The sequence below is a fragment of the Sceloporus occidentalis genome, unplaced genomic scaffold, assembly GCF_023333645.1.
Source record: "Sceloporus occidentalis isolate IW3139 unplaced genomic scaffold, rSceOcc1.0.p SCAF_5, whole genome shotgun sequence".
NCBI classification, from domain to species: domain Eukaryota; kingdom Metazoa; phylum Chordata; class Lepidosauria; order Squamata; family Phrynosomatidae; genus Sceloporus; species Sceloporus occidentalis.
The window spans coordinates 143,287,261-143,301,799 of record NW_028316985.1 but is presented as its reverse complement, the minus strand read 5'-3'; the positions used below and the strand labels follow the sequence as shown (position 1 = coordinate 143,301,799).

Here is a 14,539-nt window from a genome sequence, read left to right as displayed (position 1 = left end):
GACTTGAAGGCACTTACACACACACACGAGGAAAAGGTTTTAAAAACAAACTAAAAGCAAGGATAGTAAATAGCAAAGAGCATCTAGTGCAGCTCCATTGCCATCACCCAAATTGTGGCAGCACTGAAAACTAGTCCAGTTACTTTAAAGCAGGACTTAACACCTTACAGTCACCTCTTATTCAGAGCCTTCTAGAAGTGCTGTTGTGAGGCTTATGTGAGCAACACGGTTCATGTACAGGACTAGTAGCATTACTAGGAGTGCTGTAAGTTTGGAATATGCATGCCACACAAGTTCTGTTGATTTATAGACTAGAAAAACATCCAGAAAAAAGGGTTATTTTTTGGCATTGCAGTGATTTCAGTAATGTTTAGCAGGCATTGCAGGGGCAATCCAAGCTGCAGTGAGGGGGGCACAGAATTTAGTAGGAATAGTGTGTGTTGTCCACAAGTCAGCGTTATTCACAACTGCTGTGGCCATATTGCAAGCACTCATTTCACTATTAGTTTTTCTGCAAAATCTGCTAGAAGTAGTTGTGGAATTTGTGTACATTGTACTCAGTTTGTTACTTTGCTATACTTTTTTTTAAGGAAGAACTATTTTAAAGAAGTATAATTGCATTTAGACTGCCCAACAAATTGCCTGTTTCTCCACGCTGTTTCGTTATCTATCATAGCTTTTAGAAAAAGCATTCAGCTTTGCTCATCCATCACATGTTTGCCCATTCAGCTCCACATCTTATTTTTTTACAAATTTCTTTTAGCAGAAGCTTGAAACAGGCTATTTAGTATTCCTAGAAATGTTATGCTCCGTGATATTGCTTAATATTCTATTTTACCATTTCCTCTCTTTTTTTTGCAAACTTGGCAACATACATCAAATTTTTCAAAGAGTTTTTGGTACAGTTGTGTATGTTTTTCCTTCAATAACAGGAAATAATTAGAAACCAGACTTGCAGTTTTGAAATTAAACATGTATACATAGGAGAAGCATGAAGATTAGCAGTTAATGGCACAGGTCAAAATGAAGTGAAATATGACAGCTGCTTGTTCAGATGCTGACAGTATTTAGCGTTATATAAAATAATATACTTCATATGGATAAACGACTGAACTCTACACAGGTGAAATAAAGAATGTGTCATAGACAGCTAGCTAAAATGTGACTCAACAAGACATGTTTACACTGACTTGTTGACAAGTCAAATTCTTAACTTGTGGTTGCAACTAATTATGGCTTTTGTATTCTCTGTTAATTTTGGAAAAAACAACAACAACAACACCAAACCTTTAATATGTGGGTGTGTGTACATTTTGTGTGGTGGCAATTTCTGAAAGGATTATTGCATTCCTCTGTAGAGCACCTATGTGAATAATAAACAAAATAAATGTATTGGATCGGACAAAGAAAAAAGAAACAGTTGATCAATGTAGAATCAGATAACAGATCTTCCTGGCAAGCTTGTAATCACAAAAGACTTCCCTAGATACATAACAGTAAATGCATGGGTATATTCCAGTAATGGGAAACCTTTCCTGTTGTCTATTTCTGTGCCCTTCTTTATCATGTGAAACGTTTCCTTCTTTCTACTACCTTATTTGCAGGCTACAGTTAATTTCTAAGCTTGTTTTTTTGTTCTCCAAAAGTGATTTCTGTAAACCCTTTTTTGAAAACAACAAATGCTATGGTTAGGAACCTGATCCTATTGTCACTTACAGTACTGATTTACTTATGATTGATTTACTATAATGGCTAGAATATTTGATTAAAAAAATTAAAGAGATAGAATCTAGTCACTTCCATGTTCACTTCTTATATCTGAAAAAATGTTTTGTTTTTTTCTGATAATGCTTATGATATTCAAGGATTCTGTGGTGGAATTCTCGGTAGATTATCATTTCAGGTGGATTTACTTAGCTTGTTTACTAGACACATATTTCTGCAAATTACAGAGTTTATGAGAGGCATGCACAGATGGATAAAACAACATTTATATTATTAGGACTTTTCCTGTGCACAGTTATGTGGGAGTATGCTTGATTGAACATAATGGGAATAATCTATATCATATGTTTGTGCCACAACATCTGTGGTAGTCTTAAAGGTACCATGATACTTTGTTGTTTCAAACTTGGTACATGGTACAAATACAGTGGACCCTTGTTATATGCTGGGGTTTGGTTCCAAGATGCCCCGTGGAAAACAAAATCCGTGGATGCTCAAGTCCCATTAAATATAATGACATAGCAAAATGGTATCCCTTATAAAAAATGGAAAATCAAGCTTTGATATTTGATATTTATCCTTTTTTTTTTTAACATTTTCAAACCATGGATGTTTGAATCCATGTATAAAACATCCGTGTATAAGAAGGGCCAATTGTATACATTTGTTCCTTTCAAATAGATCTGTTTGTTATATGCTTGCAGGATCAAGGACTTTAAATATTAGCTTATAAATGTTCAGTGGCTGAGTCACAGGATTTTCACTGTTTGTATAAAACATAGTGTGTTATGTGTTCTGGCATATATATTTATCTAATAGGCTACTTGTCCTGGGTGACTTCAACATCTCACTCACGGCCAGCTATGTTCCATCCGGTGCGGCTCGTGAATTCATGGATACCATGGCTGCCATGGGCCTGTCCCAGCTAATCCAGGGTCCTACGCATTGCGCGGGTAATACCCTCGATTTAGTTTTCTGTTCTGATGTGGAAAATCCGTGGGCGGAAATATTTGATATTTCCCCCTTGCCATGGACGGATCATTTCCTGGTTGAGGTGAAAATCAAGGTCTCTACCCAGATCCCTCTCGGGGGTGGTGGACCTATTAGGATGGTCCACCCTCGAAGGCTAATGGAACCTGCCCGGTTCCAGGAAGCCCTAGAGGGGTACATGGTTGGAAGCGACGGCGACTCTGTTGATGCCCTGACTGGTATCTGGAATACCGGTCTCACGAGGGCTATATACAGTATCGCTCCCAAGCGCCCTCTCAGACCTGCTTCCAAACGTAAGCCTTGGTACACGGAAGATCTCCGGGCAAGGAAGCGGGAGCTGCGACGGCTAGAGTACCGTTGGCGGAAACACCTTCGCTCACACGACAAGACTCTCCTAGCCCAACGGTTAGAGGACTATGGAGAGGCGATACGGGCAGCAAAGAATTCGTTCTATGGTGCTCGTATCGCGTCCGCGGAGTCGCGTCCAGCAGAGTTGTTCAGGGTAGTCAGGGAGCTAACTCAGCTCCCTCCTGCCCTGAACCAGATCCTTGAACCTTCTAAGGCCTGCTGCGACCTATTTAACGACTTTTTCGTGGATAAAACTTCTCGTATAAGCGAAGGTCTTAACGCCGACATTCAGGCAGAACCTAACGTAGAGGCGTCCAGGGCCTCCGTGGACTTAGTTAAGCTGGATCAGTTCGAGTCGGTTAGTACCGAGGATGTGGACAAGATCCTCGGAAGCGTTCGGAAGACAACCTGCTCTCTCGATCCCTGTCCCTCGTGGTTAGCAGCCCAGGGGGGACCGGTTGTAACCTCTCTGTTGCACCGGATAATTAATACATCTTTGAGGGAAGGGCAATTTCCATCTGTTCTCAAATTGGCCGTGGTAAAACCTTTGTTAAAAAAGCCCTCCCTCGACCCCCTGGTGTATAATAATTATCGGCCTGTTTCACTGCTGCCATTTTTAGGGAAGGTGATCGAGAGGGCGGTTGCAATCCAGCTTCAGGGGGTCTTGGATGAAACGGATTATCTGGACCCATTTCAAACTGGCTTTCGGGCTGGTCATGGGGTTGAGACGGCCATGGTCGCCTTGGTCGATGATCTCCGTCTGGGCATCGACAGGGGAAGCGTGTCCCTGTTGGTGCTCTTGGACATCTCAGCGGCTTTCGATACCATAGACCATGGTATCCTTCTGGGACGCCTGGCAGAGGTGGGGATCGGGGGCACTGCGCTCCAGTGGTTCCGGTCCTACCTCTCTGGGAGGTCCCAGATGGTGCAGCTGGGAGACGTGTGCTCCGATGAGAGGCCCCTTAAAACTGGGGTCCCTCAAGGGGCCATTCTGTCTCCCATGCTATTTAACATTTACATGAAACCGCTGGGAGAGATCATCCGGAGACATGGGGCGCGGGGTTATCAGTACGCTGATGACACCCAGATTATTTTCTCTATGTCTCCGACTGATGCAGTGACCGAGGATGGCGTCTCTCCTCTCATGGCCTGTTTGGAGTCAGTAATGGGCTGGATGAGGGAAAACCGACTAAAGCTGAATCCAGAGAAAACGGAGGTACTCGTGATAGGTTCCCCTGGTCCAGGAATGGCGGTGGTTCCACCTGTCCTGAACGGGGTCACGCTCCCTGTGAAGGACTCCGTGCGCAGTTTGGGGGTGCTTCTTGACTCGTCCCTTCACCTGACTGCTCAGGTGAATGCGACGGTCAAGAGCACCTGTCATCAGCTTCGGCTGCTTCGCCAGCTGCGCCCATACCTGACCCAGAGGGACCTTGAAACTGTGGTACATGCCCTGGTAACCTCGAGATTGGATTTCTGCAATGGACTCTACATGGGACAGCCCTTGTACCTAACCCGGAAGCTTCAACTGGTGCAGAACATGGCTGCAAGGCTGGTCACTGGCACGTCCAGGGCCAGCCATATAACACCGGTTCTAAAAAACCTCCATTGGCTGCCCATTTGCTTCCGGGCGCAATACAAGGTGCTGGTAATGACCTATAAAGTCCTAAATGGCTTGGGCCCAGGTTACCTGAAGGACCGCCTCTCCCCATACATTCCGCCTCGCACCCTCAGAACATCTGGGCAGCAACTCCTTAGGGTTCCCGGGGCGAGGCTATCCTCCACTTCTAGGAGGTCTTTTTCCACCGCCGCCCCGGCCCTTTGGAACACGCTGCCCTCAGAGCTCCGCTCAGCCACCTCCCTGGCCCAGTTCAAGCGGGAGTTGAAGACCCACCTGTTTGGCATCGCATTCCCCGACTAGCCCTTATAAGCCCCCCCGCCATACGACCGCACAGACAATGGGTATCTAACCTAGGGGCATTTGTTATTTGTTATTTGTTATTGTTTTTATTTGTGTTTATTGTATTTTAACTTTACATATTTGATATTTATGTATCCATGTATTTTTATCTCTTGTTAACCGCCCTGATCTTTGGAAGGGCGGTATATAAATAAACCATTTATTTATTATTTATTATATATATCTCAAGTAACAAATCTTGGTGTCTTCCCTCTTTTTCCTTTGTACATGCAAGCAACGAGATGACTAGTAATAGATTTAATATGCAGGAATATATTTGTTAATGAAATATTCTTAATTCATATATTAATTTGAATACACAAGAAATGGCTTTTTTGCCCCTTTCCTAGTATTTTATATTAACATCTGTTTGGTCTTAATGTTCAACTGGCCACCATTGTGCCAGTCACTCTTCCTATGGGTTTCTGGTTGTTGTGTTTCCCTTCTGCAGATCCTTATGTACAATTATGCTTTGTTAGGTATAAGGAAACAGAAGACATTAAGATACAGTTATAGCTCAGTTGAGGAAATAGCTGTATTTCTGGGCTTTACTTTAACAGAAAAATTGGTACTAAATGTAGAAATAACATGGAAAGAATAGGGATAGGTTCCTACACCACAACAATATTTTTTTTATCTAAAACAAGATGGTTGTGTAAAATGAAACAATCTGATCCGGTAAGCCTCACATAAAAAAATAAAAACATTTTGAAGCTTGTAGAGACTACCTGAAAGCCTCTTCCAAAATGCAGCCAAAGATAACTTTTTCTTTCACCAGCCTCTGCTTTTCTTACAATTTTTATTTTGGTGGCCTAACTTACAGATCTATTCTTTTTTAAGATGCTGGAGGGAGGTAGCTGCCTTATCTGTTCACCCCTTTACTGTTCACACATGCTCAGTAATGGATTCTGGAAACAGGTGCTGATGTTATAGGCAGGCATACATAACTGCAATAGGATCAAGTAGACTAGGATCACATTCTTCCCCAGCTCAGGCTTTATTGCACTGTTTATTGCAGATGGACTGTTGGAACCTGGCACCAAAAGTCAGTCTGTCTCTGACTCTCCATCATCATCATCATCATCCCAGTTCCAATGCTTCTGGAAAACTTCCAGCTATACAGAAGTCAAAGACTAAAATGGGAGATGGGCAGGCACAAAAAGATTTGTTACAAGAAGGGTCTTTGTCAGATGCTTTGTTAACAGAGATGTGTATATATTTTTTCCATAGATGCTTTCTTGTTATGGGTGGAGGTTGACATGAAGCTGTGTGTAGACCAGTGTTTACAGACCGAGTGCCCAAACTGCAACCCAGACCCCACTTATTTATTGCAAAGTGCCACGTCCCTCTGGTTTTCTAGTAAGGAACTCTGGCAAACTCTGCTAGGGCGACAGCATGTGTGCCCACAGAGAGGGCTCTGAGTGCCACCTCTGGCATGCGTGCCAGAGGTTCACCATCACTGGTGTAGACTGTTTCACACTGTCAGTGAGCTGTGTAAATGACTACCTAGCAAACTGTGGTTCCACTTTGTCATGAGGTGTTGTTCACAAGCTGGAATAATCATTGCCTAATCTTCTCCCTATATTCTTTTGAAGCTTAGTTTTATACTGTTATTGTGAGTGGAAGCATGAGTCTTATGTTCCTTTAATAAGATGTTAGGTACAAATCTTGCCAAGAAACCCCTGTGATATGTTTGCCTTAGGGTCTCCATAAGTCGGAAGGAACTTGAAGGCACACAACTACAAAAAACAAACAAACCCAGGTGTTTATATGGAGATTGATTTAATTGATTTGTTTAGCAAAAGTGACTTGATCTCAGCACATTGGATTTCGTATTCCTGCTAAGCAAAAGACTGTCCTAGTTGCACTAGTAGAGATTTTGATGATTACCTGGCTCAGAGTGTTGAAGAATAAAGTAACCCAATTTGTAGAGAAATTATATCATGGGTGGTGGGCATTTTGGAAACTCTCTAAGGCCCGGTACATACTGCCAATAAGCTGCATTCCAGGGCCGATACTAGGGTTAGGGACCGCACAGCAGCTTCACGGTCCCTAACCCTAGTATAGATGGACGGTGTAACAAAGGCGGCCCCCTGTGTACACTGGTGCTGCCATTCTTAAGTAAGCGCTGCAGGCATCCGCACATTGCTGTGCAGCACTTACATAACGAGTGTACCAGTGGTGCACTTGTTACGCCGCCCCTGCGGCTTAAAAAGAACCCACTTTTCTTGGGTTCTTTTCCTATGCAGGGAAGCCATACGGTTTGGTGGCTGCAGCTTCCCTCCGGAAGAAAAATAAGCGCCGGCAGGCCACTGTTTTTCAGCGATCTGTACTGTGCCTAAGATGGTATTGAATTTGGCATTTTTGAAAAGAATTGCTTACACTGTTCAGGCTTCAAACATAGTTTGTTTTATCTTTGTTTAATATCAGTGCACATGTAATGAATTGTGTTTAAAGATAAGGGAGGGTAGGACCATTTATGTATATGAAAAAGAAAGGGTTGTAAGATGTAAATGATTTTGCCACCTTCTCTTGATCAGCACTGAGAAAAATTGCGTGGAAGATGTGGCTGTGAAAACGCGACGGGATATATTTCTGTTTAGCATTTAGTTCCATATATTATCTTCTATTTTTAAAATGTTTACTTAAAAGCTGTTTTGGGGGGCTCTGAATTTAGTTGAATCACCTGAAGTACCATGCACTTGAATCTTTTCTTGGTCTCCCTTTCCTGATCTCACTTCTCTCGTGCAGGAGGAATTTTGTTGCTGTTGTTGTTATGTGCCTTCAAGTCATTTCCTACTTATGGCAACTCTAAAGCAGACCTATCATGGTGCTTTCTTGTCACATTTTTTCAGAGGGAGTTTGCCATTGCTGGAATATCAAAAGGCAAACAGCACCTTATGGGTGGAAGACTTTGGATGGAAGATAATTGTATAGGGAACAGTGTTGTTGCTATTTAAAAGGGAGTTAAAATGTAGCTTTTTCCTTGTAACAGTTAGTATCAATTTGATTGAGGATAACAAGATTATAGTCTAAATTGTTGGATTTGGGTCATGACCGAAAAGCTTGCATTATTTTGATTTAAGTTGTTTTGTTGTTATATTTATTTGTATAAATACATAAATAAATCTTTCCCACAGTCCAAGATTTAAAGCAGCTTTCAAAGTTTAAAACAGTTACAGTTTTAAGATTCAATATACAAATTAAAAATATAATTAAACTAACAATAGAATTCAAAGCAATTAAAAGCAAGATTAATAAAAATTGATTAAAAGTTACTTCAGTAATATGGACTGCAGCATGTTTTATCTACATTCTTGTTTTTAAAAAGACACACTAATTTTATTATATTGCTTTTGTGTTTTAGGTCTTTCAGCTGCCCAAAGGAAGTTCGCTCATTCACTGAGAGACTTCAGATTTGAATTTATTGGTGATGCAGAAACAGATGATGAAAGATGTATAGGTATGTCATCTAAATAGTAGTGAACATGCAACATCCAATGCCTGTTTTAATTTTGTATCCCCCATTTATTATAGTATTGACTGAGATTATATTTATTCCTGTTACAGATGCAGCTCTCCATGAATTCTCTAATTTTCTGAAAAATTTAGAAGAACAAAGAGAAATAATGGTAAGTTTGAAAAAACTTTTGTTTTAAATTCCAGGTGATTTTTAAAGGAATACTTCAATAGTCCCTGTTTTATTTAATAGATCATTTGAACTCTGTTAATGTAATGAGAATAATGGTGTTTTGAACTGATAAAGCATAACAGAACATAAAGTGTATTTTGTTCTGATTTCTTCCCTTTTCTTCCCTTTTAGTATTCAGGCCTCCAAAATGTTCTGTTCTTCCAGCTGAGCCTCTTGCAAGGCCTCTTTTAATTTCACCTGTTTTTTTTCTGAAGTACATGAACAGTTTGATAGCATTGAAATCTCTTATAACCATTTGCAGCCTAACTGTTCTTCTGAAAGCCAAGAATCTGCTTGTTCAGTGTTTTGGCTTAAACATTAATGGTCACCTGGCACTATTCAGTGGTGGTGTGTTACCCATGTAGCAAAATGCAACAAAATCCACAGAACAGTGATGCCTTTATTGGCCCAACCAAAAACCAAAAAATACATCATGCAAATGTTTGAAGCTTCATAGCTTCTTCATCTGTCAAATATGTTAAAAATCATACAGGGGAAGAAAGGTAATGATGTTAGAATCACAGGACCACATTTTGTCTCAGAGCTTACTTCTGTTATCAGTTAAGATGGTCTAGAGCCGTGATGGTGAATATATGGCACGTGTTGCACGTGAGGCTATTTTGCCAGGCACTGGCCAGGAGAAGGAGAAACAGTTATGTGCATGCCTGTTTTTCCTCCTTCCCGCCTTTTCTGAATATAACAGTACAGAGACTTCTTGAGAAAATCGAAGTTCTGTGCCTAACAAAAGAAAGGGGCAGAGATTGCCTGGATCTTAATGGATGTTATTTTGCTGCTACTAATGGATTTGAAATTTTATTGCCTGTGTTTTACTACTCTTTGTCCCCAAACTATGGATCTCTTTATTAATGGATCGGATCCATGCCAGTGTGGTGCAGATGAAATAATGCAGGGAGTACTGTAGAAGTCAAATCCTGGAAACTGCAACCTGAATGAAATGCTGCCCTTCTACTCTAGCCTGTCTCAATTTGATGATCTCTTGATGGGTTGAATTGTAACCCACATCATCACCAGCATGAAGAGTACCCAATTGGGGATGCTTGCTGAACTCTGGAGACTTACCCTTTATGCTGGTCAGTTTAATGCTCAGTAAAGCAAGAGCTAGAGATGTAGGCTGCTTGGATAAACAAATCCTACAGATATCTTCCACAGTGCTCAAAAACCAATTAGCTAGTGTATGTTTCCCAGGGTTTCTGTCCATTAGCATTAGTTTTTTTATTATTATTATTTTCATTTGTAGGCCCTACATGTCAGGATAGGAATCACTTGCTCATCAAGAAGGGAGAGGATTTTGCTGATATTTCCCCCAAAGACAAATGTTGAAAGGAATAACCATCCATAGAGTCAGCAAAAGGGTGTGGGATAGTCAGAAGATTGCAGCAAACGAGTTGAAATAGTGTGGTTGAAACAGCAGAAGGAGCCTTCATTTGTTATTAGAACACAAAAAACTTCCTGTTTTCTTCATAGTTTTAAAAAATGCAGCTGGCCAAATCATTTTTCAGGGTGAGTCAGTGACCAGAGGTAACAGATTTGAAGACAGGAAGCATTGACAAATTGCTGAAGGACAGAGCTCTTTGTGCCATTTGAGACATCTTAGCTAGCTTTATGCCATCAGGTGCAGCAGGGGATGCTGTCTTATCTATTCCCAGAGTTGAAGTAATATCCATCTACAAGGCTGGTCAACTCCTTTACATGGAGTAAGAGAAAAATGTTGTCTATTATCCCAGCTAGTGAAAAGGCTTGGGACAGCCCTCTTTAGAGTAGACTTGCTTCTTTCTCATATGGTGTGTAACAATAATTAGTTAATTTTCCATTTTCATGTTTACATTTTTTTCACTTCAAAAGTAGGAAGTACTGATATTGAAAATGTAATTCTGGATTCCTTTTTCTCATGTGTTTTCATGTACTCAGGGTACTTTAAGAAAATATTTCAAATCCCCCCCCCCCCCCCAAATCTTATTGCTTCCAAATGGGATAAAATGAGTCTACATTTAATACTGTATATCTCCTCAAATCAGTGTATATTGTAATAGTGCCAGCTTTTCGCAGATGTTCTTCTGAATGAAATATCAGGATATACAATACTCATGACATTTTGATTCAGAGCAAAACTGTAAAAGTCCCATCATGGGTTCATTGGTCCAAATTGCAAGGTGTTCTCAGATGAAACCCTCCCAGCCTATTCTTTGCTCATGCTTAAAGTAAAGGTGATGGGGTTAGGGTGTTGAGGTTACCTATTTAGTTCTGCTTTTCTTTGAAATCTAATGAAGTAATTAGTAGTAGTTTTGCAACATCTTGCTACTCTCTGCTATCCATTGGCATTGACTGGCCTATTCAAATTAGTTTCTTCAGGTGAATATATGATTACTTATTCAGTAGTTTATTTAGGTTGAGCTATAAAAATATACATATAGCTTTGTCATCCTGCACTAAGTTACTTTGTTTGCTCCATTGGGATACATTTTAAAAAGAAAAGCTGAGGCTTAACATAGAAATTCCCACAAATTATTACTGTATGACTTTAGTAAAATAAACAACATTCTTTCAGCAAATCCTCCAGGAACATATCAAGAAAGAATCATTTTTGCCCCTTGGGGACATTTTAAAGTGGAATCCAAAAAGTCAAGTTCAGCTGGTTAGGCATTACAAAACATATTCTTACATTTCGTATGAGAAATGTAGCAATTGAACTACAGTGGAAATTTGGGAACCTTTTCCCCGCTATAACTTAATTTTGTTTGTACAAAAATGTTTTTGGATGTGGTTTTCCATTAGATAAGTGGGGAATGATTAATCAGTTATTTTGCACTACAAAGAGGTAGCCCATTTGGCACTGAATTCATCCATATCCTATGCTGCTGTAAAATTTTGCACTCTTCACCCACAGAATACTGCCATGTGGGCATTAGCTTTAAGACAAGTGTATTTAGTTTTTAAATTTTGTTTCAAAACAATATTTTATCTATTTTTATGTGCTGTACATCTTAGGTGCCACAGTGAGTAAGCAGTATTAAATACAGTCGGCGCTCCCAACTTGCAGAATCTGCCCCCCCCCCCCCCAATGATGACTCGCAGATATGCAAGTCTCATAGAGAATAATAGTGCATGTGCCTGTGGAGCATGTGCGGGATTGCATGCAGGCGCGCACACCCATTTTAAATATAGCAGCTCATCCGTCCCACGAAGAGTGAGACCACGGACTTCCATGTCTGCACATATGGAGGGATGACTGTAAATGCAACAGCATCAGTAGTAATAATCATAATGTAAATGTTTGCAGTTTCTTAAAAGCCCTTATTCAATCATAATACTAAATCACTGTTTAACATTATGAGAATTAGCTTAGTAAGCTTTGGGTTGGCATTGTCTCCCTTCTAGAGAGCTATCGTGTTTTATTGTTTGGACTGGGACTAGGAGACTAGGAGATCACGGTTTAAATCCCCAGTCTGTTATGGAAACCAACTGGGTGAGCTTGGACATGTTACACTCTTTCAGCCTCACAGGAAGGCAAGGGCAAAGCCCTTCTGAACAAATTCTGCCAAGAAAGCCCTGTGACGGGTTTGCCTTAGGGTGGCCCATAGATCAGAATTGACTTGAAGAAAAAACAACAATCTGCTTCTTCTGCTCCACGAGGAGGAATTTGGAAGGATTCATTTCCATTTTAGAATGTCTCCAGGTTGATATCATTAGAGAATGTTACATAATTCTGTATAAACAAAATGTGGGTTATCTCAGGACTACAGAGTTCCCTGAAACCATAAAGGAACATTTGAGAGATTTTATACAGTTCTCTTTGCATTTGATTTAATATCTAAGATTTGAATTAAAAATATGAAAATTTAAGGAGGTAAATGAAGCTTTTAAAGTGTGTTTTGATAACAGCAAAAATTAAACAGATCTACAAGTATATTCGATTTCTCTCTACAAAGATCCTGATTTTTACATGTGCACAAATAATACATCTCTTTGTTCTCTTTAAACAAACAAACAAACAAAAATCAGCTTCAAGGGAGGAAGGCTGTATGTTGTGTTAGAGTAAATTACACATAATAAGTATTGCTTGCATGTTTTCCATTTTTGTAAAGAAAATTTCTAACTAAAGGTCATTTGTTCCTTTGCCAGTAAAATGAGCGCAAAATGTTCTTTCAGACTGGAACACAGAGTAGTATGTGGGTCGTGGGAGACATTTAAAAGAATGTCTGGGATAAAAACTATGATCATGTTCCTAATGTCTAATTTGAAATGAGCCCAGAGAATATGCTTTCTCATATATGGGCATGGTGAAAGCATTAATAAACAAGCCAGAAAATTCAGTATACTCCTCTCATTGCATCATATAGTTCATTGTTGACCACTGTGCGTAGATTATACACACTATCTTACATGATAATAGATTTTTTTTACAGTCAGTATTTACCATACTTTTCTGAATATGCTACATGCAGACATTAATGTTCCTTCATTTTGGCAGGTATACAGATTTATGTACAGACTGACAGTGTATATACAGTGGGCAAAAACTTTTCAGCTTGCCAGTTATTGTTGGACCGCAACTCTTAGCATTCTTTACCACTGATTGTTCAGGCTTTTCCATTGGCTATCCAGGCTATGCATACCATGAGAAGACATGATTCACTAGAAAAGACAATAATGCTTTGTTACTAGAAGGCAGTAGGAAAAGAGGATGACCATAGTCCGGATGGATAGACTCGATCAAAGTCTGCAAGGCCTGAGCAGGGCTGTTGATGATTGGGTGACTCGGAAGGCTCTCATTCATAGGGTCACCATGAATCAAAGTCAACTTGATGGCAGTTAACAACAGCATGCAGCCTGGGACTAATGGGATTTGTGATCCAACAGCATATGGAGGGTTGTATAATTCTCTCCCATGCTGTGCATGAAACTTGTACTTAGGCCTTTTTCTTATTCTTATAAAGTAGTTTAGACTTTGTTGAGTTCAGCAGATATTTACTGGTGGCATAATTCAATATCTGTGCTATTTTATCCATGTTAATAAGTTGACTAATGCCATTAGCCTACATTTTTTTTAAAAAAAAAAACCCCATAAGCCTCTTGTTCCTATGCTGGGTACAAGTGGAGCAACTTGATCCTTCTATTAGTTGCAGAGGAGAGACTATGCCATCCTGCTTATTTACATGAGTAAGATTTTGTTCACTTACCTACATGCACTTTTTTTTCATCTATGGCTATCAAGCTGCTGCTATAATGTAATGCTGCACTGCCTTCAGTGTATGCAGTGTGGCTGCATGCAGGAAATTCTGTGTGAACCATGCACAAGTTTGTAAAATTAGTTGAATGAAGACAACATATAAAGTCATGATGTTTAACATTTCATTATTTTGTAGCTGAAAAGGTATGTAGATGTGCTTGCCTTTACTGCATCTACTATCCAAGTCAACTTGGAAATGAACACAGCTTGAGCAAAAGTGGCTTGGAGGCGTTCATAAATACACAAGACAGGGATATACACACACATACACATGCAAACAACACTTTGATTGTGGAACTCCTTGAGAAGGGAAGTGAGAGCAGCTCTGTCCTTCCAGAGCGTCCAGCAGACCGTCACCTTTGTTCTTCAAAATGGGCTTTCAAAATGTTTCTTTCGGTCCCTTTAAAAAAACACTATTTTACATACTTTTTTGTACTTTACATTTGGGGACCCTGATGAATAGAGAAGCATTTGATAAATATTATTACTAATGCTTACAAAAATCGGGGCATCTGGCACTTCCTTGGCCCTTTTGGCAGTATTTAAAGACAAAGCAGTGATAGCAAGGATGGCTCAGCAG

At 40.1% G+C, this 14,539-nt stretch overlaps 1 protein-coding gene across 2 annotated transcripts in view; it reads left to right on the top strand.

Annotated features, from left to right (window-relative positions):
* The window catches only part of ARHGAP10 (Rho GTPase activating protein 10), a 130,271-nt gene that overhangs the window by 28,920 nt on the left and 86,812 nt on the right, over positions 1–14,539 (top strand). For both annotated transcript variants that reach the window (XM_089525712.1, XM_089525713.1), the window contains exons 2-3: positions 8,388–8,483; positions 8,591–8,652. In XM_089525712.1, coding sequence (XP_089381838.1) covers positions 8,388–8,483; positions 8,591–8,652 — 158 coding nt within the window. The remainder of the gene's footprint in view (positions 1–8,387; positions 8,484–8,590; positions 8,653–14,539) is intronic.